The 26,362-nt window shown below is 44.7% G+C and overlaps 1 protein-coding gene across 2 annotated transcripts in view; it reads right to left on the reverse strand.

Moving 5' to 3' along the window:
- The window catches only part of ank2b (ankyrin 2b, neuronal), a 329,543-nt gene that overhangs the window by 222,390 nt on the left and 80,791 nt on the right, over positions 1-26,362 (reverse strand). Inside the window, exon 1 of one of the 2 annotated variants that reach the window (XM_014206568.2) lies at positions 3,962-4,219. The exons of the other annotated variant lie outside the window; for it this stretch is intronic. Within the exon in view, the coding sequence (XP_014062043.2) occupies positions 3,962-4,048 (87 nt within the window). The 5' untranslated portion in view covers positions 4,049-4,219. Of the gene's footprint in view, positions 1-3,961; positions 4,220-26,362 lie in introns of those variants that run through there. 2 annotated transcript variants of the gene reach the window in all.

The raw sequence follows: 26,362 nt of genomic DNA on the forward strand, positions 1-26,362 counted from the left end.
GCGAGGGAGAGAGAGAGAGACTGACCTCAACCCAGTCTCTTAGAGCGTTCACAGTCAATCCACTGACACCCCTATCAGATCACAGCAAAATCACACTCTACTTGAACAGAGCAATACTCAATCATGAGGCATCAAAGCCAAAGGAACTGAATAATATTAAGAAACGATATAGATGGAAGGAAAGTAGTGTGGAAACCTACCAAAAAACAATTAGGCAACAACAAATTCAATTCCTTTTAGACAACTTCCTGGACAAAATGTTTCACTGTAATAGTGAAGGTGTCAACTTGGCAGTAGAAAACCTAAACAGTATATTTGACCTCTCAGCTTCCCTATCAAATCTAAACATTTCAAGCAGACAATCTAAGAAAATGAACAACAATGACAAATGGTTTGATGAAGAATGCAAACACCTAAGAAATAAATTGAGAAAGCTATCCACCCAAAAACATAGAGACCCAGAAAATCTGAGCCTACGCCTTCACGATGGTGAATCACTAAAACAATACAGAAATACACCACAGAAAAAGAAGGAACAGCACGTCAGAAATCAGCTCAATTTAAATGAAGAATCCATAGAATGTAACCACTTCTGGGAAAATTGGAAAACTCTAAACAAACAACAACACGAAGAGTTATCTATCCAAAACGGAGATAAACGACTTCTCCAAACTTTTGACTCTATAACAAAGAGAAAACAGCAAAAACATATACATGATCAAATACAAATCTTAGAATCAACTATTAAAGACTACCAGAACCCACTGGATTCTCCAATTACATTAAATGAACTAAAGGACAAAATACAAACCCTCCAACCCAAAAAGGCCTGTGGTGTTGATGGTATCCTACATTAAATGATAAAATATACAGACAGCAAATTCCAATTGGCTATACTTAAACTCATTAACATCATCCTCAGCTCTGGCATATTGCCCAATATTTGGAACCAAGGACTGATCACCCCAATCCACAAAAGTGTAGACAAATTTGACCCCAATAACTACTGTGGGATATGCGTCAACAGCAACCTTGGGAAAATCCTCTGCATTATCATTAACAGCAGACTTGTACATTTCCTCAGGGAAAACAATGTACCGAGCAAATGTCATATTGTCTTTTTACCAAATTACCATACGACAGACCATGTATTCACCCTGCACAACCTAATTGCCAAACAAACAAAACAAAACAAAGTCAAAGTCTTCTCATGCTTTGTTGATTTAAAAAAAGCGTTCCACTGAAAGTGGCATTAGGGCCTGCTACACAAATTTATGGAAAGTGGTGTTGGGGGAAAAACATACAATACAATAAAATCCATGTACACAAACAAGTGCGCGGTTAAAAAAGGCAAAAAATACACATTTCTTTCCACAGGGCCAGGGGGTGAGACATCGATGCAGCTTAAGCCCCACCCTCTTCAACATCTATATCAACGAATTGGCGAGGGCACTAGATGTCACGTCCTGACCATAGTAAGATGTTATTTTCTATGGTAGAGTAGGTCAGGGCATGACAGGGGGTGTTTTGTGTTTTTCTATGTTTTCTATATCTATGTCTAGTTCTAGTTTTCTATTTCTATGTTGTTGTTTTTTGGGATGATCTCCAATTAGAGGCAGCTGGTCCTCGTTGTCTCTAATTAGAGATCATACTTAAGTAGGGTTTTTTTCCCCCCACCTGTATTGTGGGTAGTTGTATTCTGTTTAGTCTATGTACCTGACAGAACTGTGAGCTGATCGGTTTCACTTTTGTTATTTTCTTTAGTGTTCTGTGTTAAAATAAAAAGTAATTATGAGCACTCAACACGCTGCGCTTTGGTCCCCTCGCTACGACAGTCGTTACACTAGAACAGCCTACGAGAATCTGAAGTCAAATGTCTACTGTTTGCTGATGATCTGATGCTTCTTTCACCAACCAAGGAGGCCTACAGCAGCACCTAGATCTTCCGCACAGATTCTGTCAGACCTGGGCCCTGACAATAAATCTCAGTAAGACCAAAATAATGGTGTTCCAAAAAAGGCCCAGTTGCCAGGACCACGAATACAAATTCTATTTAGACACCGGTGCCCTAGAGCACACAAAAAACTATACATACCTCGGCCTAAACAGCGCCACAGGTAACGTCCACAAAGCTGTGAACGATCTGAGAGACAAGGCAAAAAGAGCCTTCTATGCCATCAAAACGAACATAAAATTCGGTATACCAATTAGGATCTGGCTAAAAATACTTGAATCAGTTATAGATTAAAGAACCCATTGCCCTTTATGGTTGTGAGGTCTGGGGTCCGCTCACCAACCAAGAATTCACAAAATTGGACAAACACCAAATTGAGACTCACCATGCTGAATTCTGCAAAAATATCCTCTGTGTACAACATAAAACACAAAATAATGCATGCAGAGCAGAATTAGACCAATACCCGCTAATTATCAAAATCAAGAGCTGTTAAATTCTACAACCATCTAAACGGAAGTGATTCCCAAACCTTCCATAACAAAGCCATCACCTACAGAGAAATAAACCTGGAGAAGAGCCCCCTAAGCAAGCTGGCCCCTAAGCAAGCTGGTCCCTGGGACAGCAACACAATTAGACCCAACCAAATCATGAGAAAACAAAACCACTGTGACTGACCCAAACTTAAGGAAATCTTTGACTATGTACAGACTCTGAGCATAGCCTTGCTATTGAGAAAGAGAAGACAGCCTATGTGCACACTGCCCACAAAATGAGGTGGAAACTGATCTGCACTTCCTAACCTCCTGCCAAATGTATGACCATATTAGCGACACATATTTCCCTCATATTACAGACCCACAAAGAATTTGAAAACAAATCCAATTTTGATCAACTCCCATATCTACTGGGTGAAATACCACAGTGTGCAATCCCAGCAGGATTATTTGTGACCTGTTGCCACAAGAAAAGGGCAACCACCGAAGAACAAACACCATTGTATTTTCCCTTTTGTAATTTAACTATCTGCACATCACTACAACACTGTATATAGACATAATATGACATTTGAAATGTCTTTATTCTTTTGGAAATTTTGTGAGTGTAATGTTTACTGTACATTTTATATTTCACTTTATTTCATTTATTATTATTATCTATTTCACTTGCTCAGACAATGTAAGAGAGAGAGAGAGATTCAATTAATTATTATAATATTATTATAGTATTATTATTATTATTAATACTAGTATTAGTATATTATTATATTATTAATATTATTATATTATTATTATAATGTTGTATTATTATATTATGTTATTATTATTAATAATAATAGTATTAGTATATTATTATGATTATAGTATTACTATTATTAGATTATTAATATTATTATTGTAAAAAAAAATTATGATAATATTATTATTATTTGAAAAGAGGAACACTTGGAAGCAGGTTCTTATGGAAGCAAAATAATATCTAGATGATCTCAGTCAAACACACACATACACACACACACACCACACACACACACACACACACACACACACACACACAAAGACCAGGGACCCACCCATGTCAGTTTGTGACAGTAGTCTCCACCCTGACAAAGGTGTGCACAACAACACGAGAGAGAGAAAGAGAGAGAAAGAGAGAGAGAGAGAGAGAAAATTAAGAGAAAACCCTTATCAGCACTTCTCCAACAGTGTTTATTCTGTAAAGATCAGCCACACACCCATCATCACAAATCAAGCCCACCAATGATGCTTTTCCAATATCCAATACAACTAACCCCCAACACACACACACACACTCCTAACTGCACCTGCAGCCTCCTCAGAGCGGTGAGCACTGCACACCAGCATCCAAGTAGCCAGCTTCACAGACCTCAACCTCCCCCTGGAGCCTTCAGCCTCTGGAGCTCCAGCGCTAATCCACCACTAATGCTAACAGGCTAACCAGGTCAGAGGTGTGTCAGCCAGTCCAAGTTGTCCATCTTTATTTTACCTTTTTGGGTCTCTTCCTCCTCTGGCCAAGCCCGTTGAGCCTATCCCCAGCCTCCATCCGGTAGTGGGACTGAGAGTCCTCGCTCATCCTCTACCACCAATCCAACTACACTCACTCACTTTCTTTTCTTCTTTTTCTTTCTGTCTCTTTTTTCCTCCAGTGAAAACCAGTGAAGTGGCGCTCTTCTCAACCAGCAGAGCTCTCTCTACCCAACCTCCCTCGGTTTTCTGTAGTCCACAGTGACCGTGTAGCGACCAGCCAGGGACGGGGGCGTGGTAGAGCGAGAGGGAGGGAGGGGGGCAGGAGAGTGAGGAGCAGGGTGGGAGGGAGGGGGAAACCACAATGGTGTTGCCATGGCAGCAGCTGCCACCAATGTTTATCTGAAGAGTGTGTGCTGGCAAACCAGATTTCTCCCAGTCACTACACCAGTAAAGTGTACCAGCGCTCAATTGGCTTCTGGATTATTTTTCAAATTGAGGTGGGGACCTATGTGGTGAAACTAGTGGAGAACAACATTAAGTAGGATCAACAAAGCCATATAAATGGCTTTATTTAACTGCTTTTATCAAGCAACAATGCTTTTAAAATGACTCATAAAACAGAGCCACTATAACAACCAACTTCGAGCATTACAACCTTATCCTTGTCCCTTTTCAAAATTAAACCTAGTCGCACGTTGCTGCCTTTGTTTTGAAAGTACTGTATACTCTAGAAAAAAGGGTTCCAAAAGGGTTCTCTCGTGCCTTCGCTATAGGAAAACACTTTTTGGTTCCAGGTAGAACCCTTTTTGGTTCCTGTGGAAAGGGTTTCTACACGGAACCAAAAAGGGTTCTACCTGCCACCAAAAAGGGTTCTTCAAAGGGTTTTCTTACGGAGACAGCCAAAGAACCATTTTTGGTTCTAGAGAGCATCTATTCTGTATCTTAAATCTGTGTATACCCCAACCCCTCCCTAAATACAATCTAGGCTTTATTGGTGCCTTTGAAAACACAGATTCTCTATGTCTTAATGATAGCCTTGGGTTATGACCAGGAGGCACCGGTGTTGAAACAGCATCACATTAACAGAGATGAGAGACCCCTCCTTCTCTCTTCTCTACTTCATCCCTCCCTCACACATTAATGATATGGGGATCAAGAGAGATCTACGACAAAACGAGACGGAAAGGAAAAATATGAGGAAGAAACAGAGAAGAAGAGATGAAGGGAGCGCTCTTTATCTCTCTCTCTCTTTCTCTCTCTCTATATATCTCCCTCTCTCTCTTCTCTCTCTCTCTCTCTCACTTCCTCACTCTCCAACTCATCTCCCCTCTCATTGTCTCTCTTTCCTTTACCTCACACTCTCTCCCTCCTTCTCCTATATTTCTGTTCATCACTTCCAAATCCCATCGTTCAAGCGTGTGATTCCAGCCTATTCCTGGTTCAGTCTGGTAACTCCGCTCTAGACACCCTCTCTCCCCCTCCTCCTCCTCTCTCCTCCTCCTTCCCCCTTCCACCAGTCATCACCCCCAGTGACAGCTCCCAGAGAGGGCCATGTGAGGTGACCATGCTGGGGACAGATGTTAGCCATAACTAATAACTCCCCCCCCCCCCCCTTTGTTGATGAATAAAATTGGGCCGTATGGCAGCTTATAAACCTATGAAGGGATAGAGAGCCTTCAGAAAGTATTCACATCCACATTTTGATTTTACAACCTGAATTAAAAATTGTTTACATTTAGATGTTTTGTCACTGGCCTACACACAATACACCATAATGTCAAAGTGTAATTATGTTTATTTTTTATTTTTACAAAATAATTTAAAAAAAAACTTTTATGGCAATAGGTAATAAGTTCAGGAGTTAACTTAACAAGTCACATAATTTTTATTTTTTATATTTTATTTAACCTTTATTTAACTAGGCAAGTCAGTTAAGAACAAATTCTTATTTTCAATGATGACCTAGGAACAGTGGGTTAACTGCCTTGTTCAGGGGCAGAATAACAGACTTGTACCTTGTCAGCTCAGGGATTCAAACTAGCAACCTTTTGGTTACTAGTCCTACGCTCTAACCACTAGGCTACGCTGCCGCCCCATAATAAGTTGCATAGACTCACTCTGTGTGCAAAAATAGTGTTTAACATGATTTTTTAATGACTACCTCATCTCTGTACCCCACACATACAATTATCTGTAAGGACCATCAGTCGAACAGTGAATTTCAAACACAGATTCAACCACAAAGACCAGGGAGGTTTTCCAATGCCTCGCAAAGAAGGGCATCTATTGGTAGATGGGTCAAAAAAAGCAGACATTGAATATCAAACTATGTACGGTTTCAATGTTAACTATAACTAGGAAGTGTATTTAAATGGCAACAGTTGTCTCCAGATTTGACACATTTCTGGATCATGCTGTATGGTTCGGTTTAAGCATGGTGAAGTTATCAATTACACGTTGTATGGTGTTTCAATACACCCATACAAAGATACAAGCATCCTTCCTAACTCAGTTGCTGGAGAGGAAGGAAACCGTTCATGGTTTTCACCATGAGGTTAATAGTGACTTTAAAACAGTTACAGACTTTAATAATGGCTGTGATAGGAGAAAACTGGAGATGGATCAACAGCATTGTAGTTAAATCAAATCAAAGTTTATTTGTCACGTGCACCGAATACAACAGGTGTAGACCTTACAGTGAAATGCTTACTTACAGGCTCTAACCAATAGTGCAAAAAAGGTATTAGGCGAACAATAGGTAAGTAAATAAATAAAACAACAGTAAAAAGACAGTCTATCTACAGTAGCAAGGCTATAAAAGTAGCGAGGCTACATACAGACACCGGCTAGTCGGGCTGATTGAGGTAGTATGTACATGTAGATATGGTTAAAGTGACTATGCATATATGATGAACAGAGAGTAGCAATAGTGTAAAAGAGGGGTTGGCGGGTGGTGGGTGGCGGGTGGCGGGACAAAATGCAGATAGCCCGGTTAGCCAATGTGCGGGAGCACTGGTTGGTCGGGCCAATAGAGGTAGTATGTACATGAATATATAGTTAAAGTGACTATGCATATATGATAAATAGAGAGTAGCAGCAGCGTAAAAAGAGAGGTTGGGGGGGGCACACAATGCAAATAGTCCAGGTAGCCATTTGATTACCTGTTCAGGAGTCTTATGGCTTGGGTGTAAAAACTGTTGAGAAGCCTTTTTGTCCTAGACTTGGCACTCCAGTACTGCTTGCCATGCGGTAGTAGAGAACAGTCTATGACTGGGGTGGCTGGGGTCTTTGACAATTTTTAGGGCCTTCCTCTGACACCGCCTGGTGTAGAGGCTCTGGATGGCAGGCACCTTAACCCCAGTGATGTACTGGGCCGTACGCACTACCCTCTGTAGTGCCTTGCGGTCAGAGGCCGAGCAATTGCCATACCAGGCAATGATGCAACCAGTCAGGATGCTCTCGATGTTGCAGCTGTAGAACCTTTTAAGGATCTCAGGACCCATGCCAAATCTTTTTAGTTTCCTGAGGGGGAATAGGCTTTGTCGTGCCCTCTTCACAGCTGTCTTAGTGTGTTTGGACCATTCAAGTTTGTTGTTGATGTGGACACCAAGGAACTTGAAGCTCTCAACCTGCTCCACTACAGCCCCGTCGATGAGAATGGGGGCGTGCTCGGTCCTCCTTTTCCTGTAGTCCACAATCATCTCCTTAGTCTTGGTTACGCTGAGGGATAGGTTGTTATTCTGGCACCACCCGGCCTCCTCCCTATAGTCTGTCTCGTCATTGTCGGTGATCAGGCCTACCACTGTTGTGTAGTTTGCAAACTTAATGATGGTGTTGGAGTCATGCCTGGCCATGCAGTCATGGGAGAACAAGGAGTACAGGAGGGGGCTGAGCACGCACCCCTGGGGAGCTCCAGTGTTGAGGATCAGCGTTGCGGATGTGTTGCTACCTACCCTCACCACCTGGGGGCGGCCCGTCAGGAAGTCCAGGATCCAGTTGCAGAGAGAGGTGTTTAGTCCCAGGATCCTTAGCTTAGTGATGAGCTTTGAGGGTACTATGGTGTTGAACACTGAGCTGTAGTCAATGAATAGCATTCTCACATAAGTGTTCCTTTTGTACTGGTGGGAAAGGGCAGTGTGGAGTGCAACAGAGATTGCATCATCTGTGGATCTGTTTGGGCGGTATTCAAATTGGAGTGGGTCTAGGGTTTCTGGGATAATGGTGTTGATGTGAGCCATTACCAACCTTTCAAAGTACTTCATGGCTGCGGACATGAGTGCTACGGGTCTGTAGTCATTTAGGCAGGTTGCCTTAGTGTTCTTGGGCACTTGGTCTGCTTGAAACATGTTGGTATTACAGACTCAATCAGGGACATGTTGAAAATGTCAGTGAAGACACCTGCCAGTTGGTCAGCACATGCCTGGAGCACATGTCCTGGTAATCCGTCTGGCCCCGCAGCCTTGTATTTGTTGACCTGTTTAAAGGTCTTACTCACGTCGGCTACGGAGAGCGTGATCACACAGTTGTCCGGAACAGCTGATGGTCTCATGCATGACTCATTGTTGCTTGCCTCGAAGCGAGCATAGAAGTGATTTAGCTCGTCTGGTAGGCTCGTGTCACTGGGCAGCTCGTGGCTGTTCTTCCCTTTGAAGTCTGTAATAGTTTGCAAGCCCTGCCACATAAGACGAGCGTTGGAGCCAGTGTAGAATGATTCAATCTTAGCCCTGTATTGACGCTTTGCCTGTTTGATGGTTCGTCGCAGGGCATAGCAGGATTTCTTGTAAGCTTCCGGGTTAGAGTCCCGCACCTTGAAAGCGGCAGCTCTACCCTTTAGCTCAGTGCGGATGTTGCCTGTAATCCATGGCTTCTGGTTGGGGTATGTATGTACAGTCACTGTGGGGACGACGTCCTCGATGCACTTATTGATAAAGCCAGTGACTGATGTGGTGTACTCCTCAATGCCATCGAAAGAATCTCGGGAACATGTTCCAGTCTGTGATAGCAAACCAGTCCTGTAGTTTAGCATCTGCTTCATCTGACCACTTTTTTATAGACCGAGTCACTGGTGCTTCCTGCTTTAATTTTTGCTTGTAAGCAGGAAGGATAGAGTTGTGGTCGGATTTACCAAATGGAGGGCGATGGAGCGCTTTGTTACGTGTCTCTGTGTGTGGAGTACAGGTGATCTAGAATTTTTTTCCCTCTGGTTGCACATTTAACATGTTGATAGAAATTTGGTAGAACCGATTTCAGTTCCCTGCATTATAGTCTCCGGCCACTAGGAGTGCCGCCTCTGGGTGAGTGGTTTCCTGTTTGCTTATTTCCTTATACAGCTGACTGAGTGCGGTCTTAGTGCCAGCATCTGTTTGTGGTGGTAAATAAACAGCCACTAAAAGTATAGCTGAAAACTCTCTAGGCAAGTAGTGTAGCCTGCAATTTATCACAATATACTCTACTTCAGGCGAGCAAAATCTAGAGACTTCCTTAGATTTCGTGCACCAGCTGTTGTTTACAAATATGCACAGACCGCCCCCCCTCGTCTTACCGGAGTGTGCTGTTCTATCTTGCCGGTGCAGCGTATATCCCGCTAGCTGAATATCCATGTCGTCATTCAGCCACGATTCCGTGAAACATAGGATATTACAGTTTTGATGTCCGTTGGTAGGATATTTGTGATCATACCTCGTCTAGTTACTCCACAATACTAACCTAAATGACAGCATGAAAATAAGGAAGCCTGTACAGAATAAAAAATATTTCAAAACATGCATCCTGTTTGTAATAAGGCACTAAAGTAAAACTGCAAAAAAATGTGGCAAAAAAAGTAACTTTATGTCCTGAATACAAAGTGTTATGTTTGAGGCAAATCCAACACAACACATCACTGAATACCACTCATACCCATAATATGATGCAGCATGGTGGTGGCATTGGCAAGGACTAGGGAGTTTTTAGGATAAAAAGAAACGGAATAGAGCTAAGCACAGGCAAAATCCTAGAGGAAAACCTGCTTTCCAACACACACTGGGAGAGAAATTCATCATTCAGCAGGACAATAACCTAAAACACAAGGCCAAATATACACGTTGCTTACCAAGACAACATAGAATGTTCCTGAGTGGCCGAGTCACAGTCTGACTTAAATCGGCTTGAAAATCTATATGTATGCCCGCTATACAGTACACTAATGCTTATAAACCTATAAAGATATGTATGCCAGCTACACAGTACAATGAAGGTACATGACTCTGTAGGTGACTGGGTCCCATGCACTCTACATTAGCTTAATGCTAACACCAATTAAAGAGAGGGTCACAAGTGTGCAAATACATTATATGGTGCACAGATTAACCAACCCAAGTCTCTCTTATGCCTTGTTTCTCTGCTTCCATTACCAGCTCTTTTGCCACAGCATGCCCGCCATGCCAGAGGGCACACCTGTGTGTGTTGGCACTTCCCGTGTGGCTCAGTTGGTAGAGCATGGTGTTTGCAACGCCAGGGTTGTGGGTTCGATTCCCACGGGGGACCAGTACGGAGAAAAAAATTTATGAAATGTATGCATTCACTACTGTAAGTCGCTCTGGATAAGAGTGTCTGCTAAATGACTCAAATGTAAAAATGTAAGAGTGAGGGATGGGGTAGAGCCAGATGAAGGAGAAGAGAAGGAGGAGGCCAGGTTCTGATCCTCTCCTCCCTACTTTCTCTGACCAGTGCCAGATATACCGAAGTGGTGGAAACATCAATCAGTAATCATACTGCATCAGAGAGGTGGAAACATCAATCAGTAATCATACTGCATCAGAGAGGTGGGAACATCAATCAGTAATCATACTGCACCAGAGAGTTGGAAACATCAATCAGTAATCATACTGCACCAGAGAGGTGGAAACATCAATCAGTAATCATACTGCATCAGAGAGGTGGGAACATCAATCAGTATCATAGAGATGGAAACATCAATCAGTAATCATACTGCATCAGAGAGGTGGAAACATCAATCAGTAATCATACTGCATCAGAGAGGTGGAAACATCAATCAGTAATCATACTGCATCAGAGAGGTGGGAACATCAATCAGTAATCATACTGCATCAGAGAGGTGGAAACATCAATCAGTAATCATACTGCATCAGAGAGGTGGAAACATCAATCAGTAATCATACTGCATCAGAGATGTGGAAACATCAATCAGTAATCATACTGCATCAGAGATGTGGAAACATCAATCAGTAATCATACTGCATCAGAGAGGTGGAAACATCAATCAGTAATCATACTGCATCAGAGAGGTGGAAACATCAATCAGTAATCATACTGCATCAGAGATGTGGTAACCACAACATCAAAACACCCTAATAAGTCTCTGTTCATTATAGATATAATTAGTATCTGTCCACCTGTTCAGTCTAGTCAGTATACTGTATAGATGATCATGTTTCTTTTCATTAGGAGTCTACTTAGCTATCTTTTTCATCAAGTAATTCATTCAATTCTACCATGTTCATCACATTGCCTTTGCTTATTATGAGTCCAGTCATAGATGTGTATTACCAATGCAAACTGATCCACTGATAAACACTGTAAGGTTTCACGCTACATTAGGTTCTCTCTCTCAATGAACATTCACATTTCTTGTTTCTCTCCGCTTTATTAAAGTGATTGATCAGAAGTGGAGTAAAAGATATCAAACGATATCAAGAGATATCAAACGATATCAAGAGCTATCATATCAAGCAAGGTTATTATAGTAGATGAAAACTGAAATTAAAATAAAAACTAAAATTGGAAAATCTATTTAATGAAAGTGAAATATAATAATTAATAAAAACATTTGAAAAACTAAAACTATACTGTAATTATTATATTTGACTGCAAAACTAACTACACTGAACAAAAATATAAATGCTACATGCTATGAGCTGAAATAAAAAATCTCAGAAATGTCCCATATGCACAAAAATCTCTCAAATTTTGTGCACAAATTTGTTTACATCCCTGTTAGTGGGCATTTCTTATTTGCCAAGATAATGAGGAGTATTTCTGTCTGTAATAAAGACCTTTTGTGGGAAAAACTATGATTGGCTGGGCCTGGCTCCACAGTGGGTGGGTCTAACTGCCAAGTAGGTGGGCCTGACTGCCAAGTGGGTGGGCCTATGCTCTCCCAGGCCCACTCATGGCTGCACCCCTGCCCAGTCAGGTGAAATCCAGATGATGGGCTAATTTATTTATTTCAAATTGACTGACTTCCTTATATGAACTGTAACTCAGTAAAATCGTTGAAATTGTTGCATGTTGCGTTTATATTTTTGTTCGGTTTAAAATAAAATAAAAACATCAGAAATGATGTTAAGTTTCAGGTTTTTTTCGTTCTAAACTTTGGGCAAAAATCTAAATGGGGTTTTCAAGCTTCTGAATCTGGTGGGTAAATACTGCCAGTAGAAGGGGATAGACCTCAAATAGACCTAGATGGTGCTTCACTATAACTAGGGAGGCAGGTAGCCTAGTGGTTAAGATCAATGGGCCACTAACTGAAAGGTCGCTAGTTTGAATCCCCAAGCCGACTAGGTGAAAAATCTGTTGATATGCCCTTGAGCAAGACACTTAACCCCAATTGCTCAGAATACGCCTGTCTGCTAAAATGTAAAACTAGCGAACAGGGAAGACATCAGAAGGCGTGCGCGTGAACAATGGCGGCAGCAAACGGTGAGTCCCTGTATGGGATTGTTTTGAGCACATTGCTGGAAAGGACCATGTTTTGTAGTGCCGTTTGCATAAAAGAGCAGAAACATGGCAACCCAATTCAAATCAGTTTAAATAGAGAAGAAGCACTGGCTAATTTATTCATCCAGTCTGCGATGAGCCAGCCTTCAGAGAATTCTACCAAACACCAAATGTAAAACTCCTGGCGCTGCTAGAGTAAACGGGTTGATTGCTTTGCAAATGGATACATAAACTGAAAGAGGCATAACAAAATAACCCTGTGTGTAGACAGATGGAGCAAGAAAGGACTGACTGCTTTGTTCATGGGCTTATCAGCATGCTTCACCCCTTCAACTAGTCACAGCATGTGTTGCTCATCCTCCATCAGGATTTAGCACACGCCGGAAAGGTCATTCACTGCAGATTGGACGGATGGGACATACCAGAGGAGAAGATCCTACTTGTTGTAACTGACAACGGGGCGAACAGAGTCAAGGCTATCAAGCTATTGTAGAACCGGTCAAGAGAATACCAACAACAACCAGAGCTGGCCGTACTGTAGCTTTGAACGGCACTGCAAAAATGTCTGAATCTGAGTTGGACACCGTCAATTATCCTTTTAAATCCAAGTCACATTAAGATAGGTTTGATTATGTTTTAATTATAAATCAATGACCTGACCCATCACCTTATGTATTACTGCCCCCCAGTGGCAAGAAGTGATATCCCCAAAAAACTATAGCCCTACAACACATAAACGTCTCCTAGCCTCCCACGCATAAGGCTACTTTCTGTCCCTAACACTACAACTAAAACTAAATAATATAAAAATGATTTTATAAAATGATTTTATGATTTTATGATTTTATAAAATTAAATAAAAACGAGTAAATCAAGTCTGAAAACCAACTGAAATTAAACTAAATTTAAAATAAAAATCTCAAAACAAATAGAAATAAAAATATATATAGAAAAGATATATGTATAGAAAAATCACAAAACTATAATAACCTTGATATCAAGAAATATCAGTAGATATCAAAAGGATAGGTCTGGTATCTCTAGAAGGCGAGGCCATTCAGCAGCATCTGTTTATAGCTGCGTTACAAACTCTTTATAGATGAATTGCAACAGAGATCACAGAGGTATCTATTCAACAGTAACCAACCAGGATATACAGTAGGTTACTGCTGGGTCGTATTCATTACAGCACACTGTAGCAAAACATTTTGGAACTGAAAACAAAAACTAGGACAAGTTCAGGTAGTTCCACCCTGTTTCAGTCTGTTTTATTACATTTGGAGCCTAATGAATACAACCCGGAGCCTAATGAATACAACCCGGAGCCTAATGAATACAACCCGGAGCCTAATGAATACAACCCGGAGCCTAATGCATACAACCCGGAGCCTAATGCATACAACCCGGAGCCTAATGAATACAACCCGGAGCCTAATGAATACAACCCGGAGCCTAATGCATACAACCCGGAGCCTAATGAATACAACCCGGAGCCTAATGCATACAACCCGGAGCCTAATGAATACAACCCGGAGCCTAATGAACACAACCCGGAGCCTAATGAACACAACCCGGAGCCTAATGAATACAACCCGGAGCCTAATGAACACAATCGTGTTGAGAAGGGCTGTCCTACTCTACGAGGTTGGGCAAAGACAACCTGTCACAGATTCAAGCTGTACTGTAGAGAGCTTTCAGAGTAGTAATCAGCCATTCATGTGAGAGAAAATATATGTTGTCTTCGACATTTTATAGCACTAGTCAATAGGCTAATTAGTGATTTCTGCAATCATTTTTTTTTAGAATATGTACGTAGTCGACATTTTGTTGTTTTTAACCCTGCAGAATTTAATTCATCATAAAAATGTAACAAGAGCAATATTAATGTGCGAGGAGCACAATTTTTTTTTATAAACCATTGTCAGTGATTCTGCTCCCGTTTCTGGCAGATGTGTTAGACAGCAACAAGCAGGCTCCCACTGTTTGTTTCTGTGGTGGCTAATTTCTGCATTACCAAATGAGGAGAGTTACAAACTTCACACACCAGTCAGAGTTATACTTAAACTACATCTTTAATAATAAGAGCTCAACAAAAGCACTTTGACGTTCAATGATGCGCTCTCTCTAATGAACCATTGAAAGTGTCAACACAAAAGTACAAAGATCTTTTATAGCCAAGATACACCCCTCTCAACGTACATGACGAACCACAGATACATAGAATGGGTCATAAGGTTAAGTTTTGTATGAAAGATATCTATAAAACATAGCAGACAGCAACTGCTGTGTCAACAGTTTTCATTGTATAGACCAGTATCTGGTCCTCCTACTCCAAACTGGAACCGTCTCTCCCTGGTACGGTATAGAACAGAACCATTAGCTCATGTTATCTGGAATGCTCTTTAGGATTTATTACCCAAAGACATCGTAAATCTCCTCTGTCAGTGCTCGCCTCCCTACCTCTGAGGAAGCACAGTTCCCACTCAGCCCAGTCAAAACTGTTCGCTGCTCTGGCACCCCTCACGACGCCAGGACAGCGGAGTCAATCACCACCTTCCGGAGACACCTGAAACCCCACCTCTTTAAGGAATACCTAGGATAGGATAAAGTAATCCTCCCCCCCCCCTTAAAAGATTTAGATGCACTATTGTAAAGTGGTTGTTCCACTGGATATCATAAGGTGAATCCAGCAATTTGTAAGTCGCTCTGGATAAGAGCGTCTGCTAAATGACTTAAATGTAATGTAAAATCTCATAGAGGCCCATCCTCAGTAAGACACACACACATATGTAGACAATGTTCCATTCTGTCCTCTTCCCTTTCTGATATTCTGCATAGCACCAGGGACATGTGAAAGACAAGCCTGACCTCTCCCCTCTCTGGGCCCCAAGTGACTGAGCTAAGGGAAGAAGTCAGGCTTCCAACACCAGAGTCCAAAGGGATACATTCTGATTCATCCGCCACATTTCCCAACAGTACACACAACAAGGCCACACACAGGCACACACATAAAGTATCATATTACTCTGCTTAAGTCTCATTATTGGACCAATAAAGACTGTATTACAGAGCATCCAACTATCAGAGATCTAGGATCTGATCTGGCAGAATGGCACAATGCAGCTTCAGATGTTCTCCTGTGTGACAGCCTGGCAGTCCTTTGTACTTGGCTTTGAAGAGGATTTGACTTCACCGTTTCATTCATTCACATCGAACAAAGAAAGAATCCAGTTTAAATTAAAGCATACACACACACACACACACACACACACACACACACACAAACAGACACACACACACACACTCCCTTTCTAGAGACACCCTTTATCCATTTCAAAGCTTCAAATGCAATTCATCCCACTAAACAGAAAGGCGGTGTGAGAGTGTACATGTGTGCAAACATGCAAGCTGTAATAATAAAACTGACACACAGAAAAACACACACACTCCTGCATTCTCCAGGAGGAGGCCCCATCTGGTCCCAGCTGATTGGCTATTTACTGGAGAGTGTCTCCTACAGGGACCCTCACTGGGAGGAGTGGTTCATGGCTGTTCATTTCTCTGTGTTTTCACACAGTCAGAGAGAGAGAGAGAGAGAGAGAGAGAGAGAGAGAGAGAGAGAGAGAGAGAAGAGGGAGAGAGGGAGAGAGGGAGAGTGGGAGAGGGAGAGGGAGAGAGGGAGAGGGAGAGAGGGAGAGGGAGAGGGAGAGAGAGAGATGCAGCTTAAGCACCACCCTCTTCAACATACTGTATATATCAGCTAATTGGCGAGGGCACTAGAACAGTCTGCAGCACCCGGCCTCACCCTACTAGAATCTGAAGTCAAATGTCTACTGTTTGCGGATGATCTGGTGCTTCTGTCCCCAAAATACTTGGGGTGGCAGGCTAGCCTAGTGGTTAGAGCATTGGGCTAGTAACCGAAAGGTTGCAAGTTTGAATCCCTGAGCTGACAAGGTACAAATCTGTCATTCTGCCCCTGAACAAGGCACTGTTCCTAGGCCGTCATTGAAAATAAGAATTTGCTCTTAACTGACTTGCCTAGTTAAATAAAGGTACAATTAAACCAAGGAGAGCCTACAGCAGCACCTAGATATTCTGTACAGATCCTTTCAGACCTGGGCCCTGACAGTAAATCTCAGTAAAATAATGGTGTTCCAATTAAGGTCTAGTTGCCAGGACCACAAATACAAATTCCATCTAGACACCATTGCCCTAGAGCACACAAAACACTACACATACCTTGGCCTAAACATCAGCGCCACAGGTAACTTCCACAAAGCTGTGAATGATCTGAGAGACAAGACAAGAAAGGCCTTCTATGACATCAAAAGGAACATAACATTCGACATACTAATTAGGATCTGACTAAAAATACTTCAATCAGTTATAGAACCCAATGCCCTTTATGGTTTTGAGGTCTCAGGTCCGCTCACCAACCAAGAATTCCCAAAATGGGACAAACATACAGATTTCTGCAAATATATCCTCCATTTACAACGTAAAACAACAAATAATGCATGCAGAGCAGAATTAGGCTGATACCCACTAATTATGAAAATCCAGAAAAGAGACATTAAATTCTACAACCAATCAAGCTGGTCCTGGGGCTCTGTTCACAAACAGAGCCCCAGGACAGCTACACAACTAGACCCAACCAAAATCATGAGAAAACAAACAGATAATTACTTGACACATTGAAAATAATGAACCAAAAAACAGAGCAAACTGGAATGCTATTTGGCCCTAAACAGAGAGCACACATTGGCAGAATACCTAACCACGGTGACTGACCCAAAATTAGGGAAAACTTTGACTATGTACAGACTCAGTGAGCATAGCCTTGCTATTGAGAAAGGCTGCCGTAGGCAGACCTGGCTCTCAAGAGAAGACAGGCTATGTGCATAGTGCCCATAAAATGAGGTGGAAACTGACCTGCACTTCCTAACCTCCTGACAAATATATGACCATATTAGAGATACATATTTCCCTCAGATTACACAGACCCACAAAGAATTCGAAAACAAATCAAATGTTGATCAACTCCCATATCTACTGGGTGAAATACCACAGTGTGCCATCACAGCACCAAGATTTGTGACCTGTTGTCACAAGAAAAAGGCAACCAGTAAAGAACAATATTAGAAATAAAACCCACATTTATGTTTATTTATTTTCCCTTTTGTACTATTTTGTAACTATTTGCACATTGTTACAACACTGTATATTGACATAATGACATTTCAAATGTCTTTATTCTTTTGGAACTTTCATGAGTGTAATGTTTACTTTTCACTTTTCATTGTTTATTTCACTTTTGTTTATTATCTATTGGACTTGCTTTGGCAATGTAAACATGTGTTTCCCATGCCAATAAAGACCTTTGAATTGAAATGGAATTGAAAGAGAGAGAGAGAGAGAGAGAACATAGGCGTCCGTGAGCAGGATTCTTCATCTGTGTCTGGTCTGACAGAGCCTGGCTAAGGGGTTTAATGATCACACACACACACACACACACACACACACACACACACACACACACACACACACACACACACACACACACACACACACACACAAAAGAACCTCCCACATTCCAGCGGCCCACTAAATATCTATCCCGCCGTCACAAAGGATCAAAAGAGATCCCGCCGTCACACAATCAAAAGAGATTTACTGTCAAATATTTCAAACTCCACACAGCCTACTTGAGGGACACCACTGTTGACCTGTCTGCCACACTTTTAACAAGAGCCATATCTCCAGACTCATTTCTAAAGACAAACGTAGAGAGTGTAGCGAGAGAGAGAGAGAGAGAGAGAGAGAGCGAGAGAGAGAGAGAGAGCAATGGAAGAGAGTAGAGAGAGAGAGAGAGAGCAATGGAAACCACGTCTCCACTCCAGCAGTATACAAAACTAATGAGCAAGAAAACCAAGTGACACATCCCACTCAGTTGGTTGAATGAAAATAGCCTGGCCCTCTCTGCAGTGTCTAGCCTCCGCTGCTGTGTGCAAGCCATTTAGCTCCCTGACAAAAAGCCAGCTAATTTCGGCGGCCCCCACCCGCCCGCCACCTCGACAGCCCCATCAATGTCATAGGCAGCAGGCGGCTGTGGCAGCGACGCTCGCATCACGGAAACTGCCGTGCATACCCGACCGCCCAGCTCGGTCCCCGCCACCCGCTCCACCTTGCCCCCGACCCCCTCTGCCTGTGGTGGGCCACGTGCCATCTCAGCTGGCTGGCAGAGCTCCATGGGCCGTCTGGACACCAGCCAGCCAGGGCTTGAATGTTTCATGAGGGGAGGGAGGGAGGGATGGAGGGAGGGAGGGATGAAGAGAGGGGGGAGGGAGGGAGGGATGAAGAGAGCGGGGAGGGAGGGAGGGATGAAGAGAGGGGGGGAGGGAGGGAGGGATGAAGAGAGGGGGGGAGGGAGGGAGGGATGAAGAGAGGGGGGGGGGAGGGAGGGATGAAGAGAGCGGGGAGGGAGGGAGGGATGAAGAGAGGGGGAGGGAGGGATGAAGAGAGGGGGGGAGGGAGGGAGGGATGAAGAGAGGGGGAGGGAGGGATGAAGAGAGGGGGAAGGGAGGGAGGGAGGGATGAAGAGAGGGGGGAGGGAGGGATGAAGAGAGGGGGGGAGGGAGGGAGGGATGAAGAGAGGGGGGAGGGAGGGAGGGATGAAGAGAGGGGGGAGGGAGGGAGGGATGAAGAGAGGGGGGGAGGGAGGGATGAAGAGAGGGGGAGGGTGGGAGGGAGGGAGGGATGAAGAGAGGGAGGAGGGAGGGTCACGTGTTCTGATTCTATACAGTATTGATAACTGATGAATATTAGGGCGCTTCTAAAACAGAACTGATGAGGAATTGATTGTGCTGACAGGCAGAGATCTATAGGAAAACGTTACCTCAGAAATAGTAGCTGTTTTTGCCAACTGGGCAGAATGATGATGACATTATAGATACGGATCAGTCTTGTTATGCATGAAATATGATGGAAGAAGAGGCTGCTATCCATAGTCATGCTGTATCAACATATACGCTATTAATACGGTAAGGAGTTCTGCTACTGGAAAGTTGGAGGGTAGGCTACATGTTGTGCCATGTCAATATAACCTTAAAAACAGGGTTCAGCAACTAGTTTCAAGTTTCAAACTTTATTCACCACGTACACAGGATACAACAGTATGAATAAAAAACACACAAGAACTACGATGAGAGTTAAAGAAACACGAGAATGGAAGTATATACAGGTCAGAGTTAGGACCTTATTCAACATGCAGGGGTACTGGAGTGGTTGTATGTACAGGTCAGTACCTTATTCAACATGCAGGGGTACTGGAGTGGTTGTATGTACAGGTCAGAGTTAGGACCTTATTCAACATGCAGGGGTACTGGAGTGGTAGTATGTACAGGTCAGAGTTAGGACCTTATTCAACATGCAGGGGTACTGGAGTGGTAGTATATATAGGTCAGAGTTAGGACCTTATTCAACATGCAGGAGTACTGGAGTGGTTGTATATACAGGTCAGTGTTAGGACCTTATTCAACATGCAGGGGTACTGGAGTGGTTGTATGTACAGGTCAGTGTTAGGACCTTATTCAGTGTGCAGGGGTACTGGAGTGGTTGTATGTACAGGACAGTGTTAGGACCTTATTCAACATGCAGGGGTACTGGAGTGGTTGTATGTACAGGTCAGAGTTAGGACCTTATTCAACATGCAGGGGTACTGGAGTGATAGTATATACAGGACAGTGTTAGGACCTTATTCAACATGCAGGGGTACTGGAGTGGTAGTATGTACAGGTCAGTGTTAGGACCTTATTCAGTGTGCAGGAGTACTGGAGTGGTTGTATATACAGGACAGTGTTAGGACCTTATTCAACATGCAAGGTACTGGAGTGGTTGTATATACTGGAGCTCCCCAGGGGTGCGTGCTCAGTCCCCTCCTGTACTCCCTGTTCACCCACGACTGCATGGCCAGGCATGACTCCAACACCATCATTAAGTTTGCAGATGACACAACAGTGGTAGGCCTGATCACCGACAACGACGAGACAGCCTATAGGGAGGAGGTCAGAGACCTGGCCTGGTGGTGCCAGAACAACAACCTATCCCTCAACGTAACCAAGACTAAGGAGATGATTGTGGACTACAGAAAAAGGAGCACCGAGCACGCCCCCATTCTCATCGACGGGGCTGTAGTGGAGCAGGTTGAGAGCTTCAAGTTCCTTGGTGTCCACATCAACAACAAACTAACATGGTCCAAGCACACCAAGACAGTCGTGAAGAGGGCACAACAAAGCCTATTCCCCCTCAGGAAACTAAAAAGACTTGGCATGGGTCCTGAGATCCTCAAAAGGTTCTACAGCTGCAACATCGAGAGCATCCTGACTGGTTGCATCACTGCCTGGTACGGCAATTGCTTGGCCTCCGACCGCAAGGCACTACAGAGGGTAGTGCGTACGGCCCAGTACATCACTGGGGCTAAACTGCCTGCCATCCAGGACCTCTATACCAGGTGGTGTCAGAGGAAGGCCCTAAAAATTGTCAAAGACCCCAGCCACCCTAGTCATAGACTGTTCTCTCTACTACCGCATGGCAAGCGGTACTGGAGTGCCAAGTCTAGGACAAAAAGGCTTCTCAACAGTTTTTACCCCCAAGCCATAAGACTCCTGAACAGGTAATCAAATGGCTACCCGGACTATTTGCATTGTGTGCCCCCCCACCCCTCTTTTTACGCTGCTGCCACTCTCTGTTTATCATATATGCATAATCACTTTAACTATACATTCATGTACATACTACCTCAATTGGCCCGGCCCAACCAGTGCTCTCCCACATTGGCTAACCGGGCTATCTGCAAAGTGTCCCACCACCCGCCAACCCATCTGTTTACTTTTTACGCAGCTGCTACTCTATGTTCATCATATATGCATAGTCAGTTTAACCATATCTACATGTACATACTACCTCAATCAGCCTGACTAACCGGTGTCTGTATATAGCCTCGCTACTGTTATTTTCAGATGTCTTTTTACTGTTGTTTTATTTCTTTACTTACCTACACACACACACACACACACACACACACACACACACACACATACACTTTTTTTTCGCACCATTGGTTAGAGCCTGTAAGTAAGCATTTCACTGTAAGGTCTACTCCTGTTGTATTCGGCGCATGTGACAAATAACCTTTGATTTGATTTGATACAGGTCAGTGTCAGGACCATATTCAATATGCAGGGGTTGAGGTGGGTTTATACATAATAAGTGACTGGTAGTAGCATATACATGTAAACAGGGCTGAAAAGTGACTGGTATATATAAATACTTATGGTAATATACTAATGGTAATATAATATACAGTGGCAAGAAAAAATATGTGAACCCTTTGGAATTACCTGGATTTCTGCATGAATTGGTCATCAAATTTGATCTGATCTTCATCTAAGTCACAGCAATAGACAAACACAGTCTGCTTAAACTAATAACGCACAAATTATTGTATTTTTCCTGTCTATAGTGAATACATCATTTAAACATTCACAGCGTAGGTTGGAAAATCTATGTGAACCCCTAGGCTAATGACCTCTCCAAAAGCTAATTGGAGTCAGGAGTCAACTAACCTGTCCAATCAATAAGATGAGATTGGAGATGTTTGTTAGAGCTGCTTTGTCCTATAAAAAAACACTCACAGAATGTGAGTTTGCTTTTCACAAGAAGCATTGCCTGATGTGAACCATCAGGAGGACCATTTTGCAGGAGGATGTAAGGCTATCTGTCCGCCAATTGAAGCTCAACAGAAGTTGAGTGATGCAACAGGACAACGACCCAAAACACAGAAGTAAATAAAGAACAGAATGGCTTCAACCAAAGAAAATATGCATTCTGGAGTGGCCCAGTCAGAGTCCTGACCTCAACCTGATTGAGATGCTGTATCATGACCTCAAGAGAGCAGTTCACACCAGACATCCCAAGAATATTGCTGAACTGAAACAGTTTTGTAAAGAGGAATGGTCCAAATTTCCTCCTGATCGTTGTGCAGGTCTGATCTGCAACAACAGAAAACATTTGGTTGAGGTTATTGCTGCCAAAGGAGGGTCAACCAGATATTAAATCAAGGGTTCACATACTTTTTCCACCCTGACCTGTGAATGTTTATACAGTGTGTTCAATAAAGACATGAAAACTAATTATTGTTTGTGTGTTATTAGTTTAAGCAGACTGTGTCTTTCTATTGTTGTGACTTAGATGAAGATCAGATCAAATGTTAAGACCAATTTATGCAGAAATACAGGTATTTCCAAAGGGTTCACATACTTTTTCTTGCCACTGTACATAGTGATTTGGCTTGATCTGGATATGGGCGTTGGCTCGGCTAGAATTTATAGTGAATGCAATGTTGACATCTTCTCTTTTTTTTAAAAGGTAATGAAATGTGTTATACACCGCTTCATCAAGCAAGATCTTCTTATTGTGGCTTCCCAAATGAGAGCATATTATTTCCTCAAATGTTGATAATGATATGGCTGGGACTCCTGAACAGCAATATAGTGGTATTACATTGTGGTATTACGGGTCATGTGCTGAGCTGTGTGTCTCACTACCTAGGAGACCTGCTGGGTAACTTTTATCCTAGGCCCAGGGAAACAACGTTGCTATAGTAATGCAATCTATGTCGGATAACCATAGCAACCGGGGCTTTCACCAGTAGAGATAAAAAAAGAGACTATATTGGAGAGGGGGGTGGGGTTGGAGGGATTCTGGATGGGGGCAGAGACGGGGGTGCGGGTTGGAGGGATTCTGGATGGGGGCAGGGGTGAGAGATAAGAGGGGGATGGAGGGAGGGGGTATTTATCTAGTCCGATCAAATACAGGGGTTACGTGGAGTGATGAAGGAGGTGGTGTAGTTATGGAGGGATGGAGGAGGTGGTGTAGTCATGGAGGGACGGAGGAGGTGGTGTAGTCGTGGAGGCACTGAGGAGGTGGTGTAGTCGTGGAAGGACGGAGGAGGTGGTGTAGTCGTGGAGGGACGGAGGGACGGAGGAGGTGGTGTAGTCGTGGAGGGATGGAGGAGGTGGTGTAGTCATGGAGGGACGGAGGAGGTGGTGTAGTCGTGGAGGGACGGAGGAGGTGGTGTAGTTATGGAGGGACGGAGGAGGTGGTGTAGTCATGGAGGGACGGAGGAGGTGGTGTAGTCGTGGAGGGACGGAGGAAGTGGTGTCGTCGTGGAGAGACGGAGGAGGTGGTGTAGTCGTGGAGGGACGGAGGAGGTGGTGTAGTCGTGGAGGGACGGAGGAGGTGGTGTAGTCGTGGAGGGACGGAGGAGGTGGTGTAGTCGTGGAGGGACGGAGGAGGTGGTGTAGTCATGAAGGGATGGAGGAGGTGGTGTAGTCATGGAGGGACGGAGGAGGTGATGTAGTCATGGAGGGACAGAGGAGGTGGTGTAGTCATGAAGGGACGGAGGAGGTGGTGTAGTTATGGAGGGACAGAGGAGGTGGTGTAGTCAGGGAGGAGGTGGTGTAGTCATGGAGGGACAGAGGAGGTGGTGTAGTCGTGGAGGGATGGAGAAGGTGGTGTAATCATGGAGGGATGGAGGAGGTGGTGTAGTCAGGGAGGAGGTGGTGTAGTCATGGAGGGACGGAGGAGGTGGTGTGGTCAGGGAGTGATGGAGGAGGTGGTGTAGTCATTGAGGGATGGAGGAGGTGGTGTAGTTATGGAGGGACGGAGGAGGTGGTGTAGTCGTGGAGGGACGGAGGAGGTGGTGTAGTCGTGGAGGGACGGAGGAGGTGGTGTAGTCGTAGAGGGACGGAGGAGGTGGTGTAGTCATGGAGGGACGGAGGAGGTGGTGTAGTCGTGGAGGGACGGAGGAGGTGGTGTAGTTATGGAGGGACGGAGGAGGTGGTGTAGTCATGGAGGGACGGAGGAGGTGGTGTAGTCGTGGAGGGACGGAGGAAGTGGTGTAGTCGTGGAGAGACGGAGGAGGTGGTGTAGTCGTGGAGGCACGGAGGAGGTGGTGTAGTCGTGGAGGGACGGAGGAGGTGGTGTAGTCGTGGAGGGATGGAGGAGGTGGTGTTGTCGTGGAGGGACGGAGGAGGTGGTGTAGTCATGAAGGGATGGAGGAGGTGGTGTAGTCATGGAGGGACGGAGGAGGTGATGTAGTCGTGGAGGGACGGAGGAGGTGGTGTTGTCGTGGAGGGACGGAGGAGGTGGTGTAGTCAGGGAGTGATGGAGGAGGTGGTGTAGTCATGGAGGGATGGAGGAGGTGGTGTAGTCAGGGAGTGATGGAGGAGGTGGTGTAGTCAGGGAGTGATGGAGGAAGTGGTGTAGTCATGGAGGGACGGAGGAGGTGGTGTAGTCAGGGAGTGATGGAGGAGGTGGTGTAGTCAGGGAGTGATGGAGGAGGTGGTGTAGTCAGGGAGTGATGGAGGAGGTGGTGTAGTCGTGGAGGAGGTGGTATAGTCATGGAGTGATGGAGGAGGTGGTATAGTCATGGAGTGATGGAGGAGGTGGTGTAGTCAGGGAGTGATGGAGGAGGTGGTGTAGTCGTGGAGGGATGGAGGAGGTGGTATAGTCATGGAGGGACGGAGGAGGTGGTGTAGTCATGGAGGGATGGAGGAGGTGGTGTAGTCAGGGAGGGATGGAGGAGGTGGTGTAGTCATGGAGTGATGGAGGAGGTGGTGTAGTCAGGGAGTGATGGAGGAGGTGGTGTAGTCATATAGGGATGAAGTGGTAGTGTGTGTTGTCTGGTGAAGAAGTGGAGGGGTGGAGTGGTAGAGTGTCTGGTGAAGGGTTGGAGGGGTGGAGTGGTAGAGTGTCTGGTGTAGGGGTGGAGGGTGGAGTGGTAGAGTGTCTGGTGTAGGGGTGGAGGGGTGGAGTGGTAGAGTGTCTGGTGAAGGGGTGGAGGGTGGAGTGGTAGAGTGTCTGGTGAAGGGGTGGAGGGTGGAGTGGTAGAGTGTCTGGTGTAGGGGTGGAGTGGTAGAGTGTCTGGTGAAGGGGTGGAGGGTGGAGTGGTAGAGTGTCTGGTGTAGGGGTGTAGGGGTGGAGTGGTAGAGTGTCTGGTGAAGGGTTGGAGTGGTAGAGTGTCTGGTGTAGGGGTGGAGTGGTAGAGTGTCTGGTGTAGGGGTGGAGGGGTGGAGTGGTAGAGTGTCTGGTGTAGGGGTGGAGGGGTGGAGTGGTAGAGTGTCTGGTGAAGGGGTGGAGGGGTGGAGTGGTAGAGTGTCTGGTGAAGGGGTGGAGTGGTAGAGTGTCTGGTGTAGGGGTGGAGTGGTAGAGTGTCTGGTGTAGGGGTGGAGTGGTAGAGTGTCTGGTGTAGGGGTGGAGGGTGGAGTGGTAGAGTGTCTGGTGAAGGGGTGGAGGGGTGGAGTGGTAGAGTGTCTGGTGTAGGGGTGGAGGGTGGAGTGGTAGAGTGTCTGGTGAAGGGGTGGAGGGTGGAGTGGTAGAGTGTCTGGTGAAGGGGTGGAGGGGTGGAGTGGTAGAGTGTCTGGTGAAGGGGTGGAGGGGTGGAGTGGTAGAGTGTCTGGTGAAGGGGTGGAGGGGTGGAGTGGTAGAGTGTCTGGTGAAGGGGTGGAGGGGTGGAGTGGTAGAGTGTCTGGTGAAGGGGTGGAGTGGTAGAGTGTCTGGTGTAGGGGTGGAGGGTGGAGTGGTAGAGTGTCTGGTGAAGGGGTGGAGGGGTGGAGTGGTAGAGTGTCTGGTGAAGGGGTGG

The sequence above is a fragment of the Salmo salar genome, chromosome ssa07 (assembly GCF_905237065.1).
Source record: "Salmo salar chromosome ssa07, Ssal_v3.1, whole genome shotgun sequence".
NCBI classification, from domain to species: domain Eukaryota; kingdom Metazoa; phylum Chordata; class Actinopteri; order Salmoniformes; family Salmonidae; genus Salmo; species Salmo salar.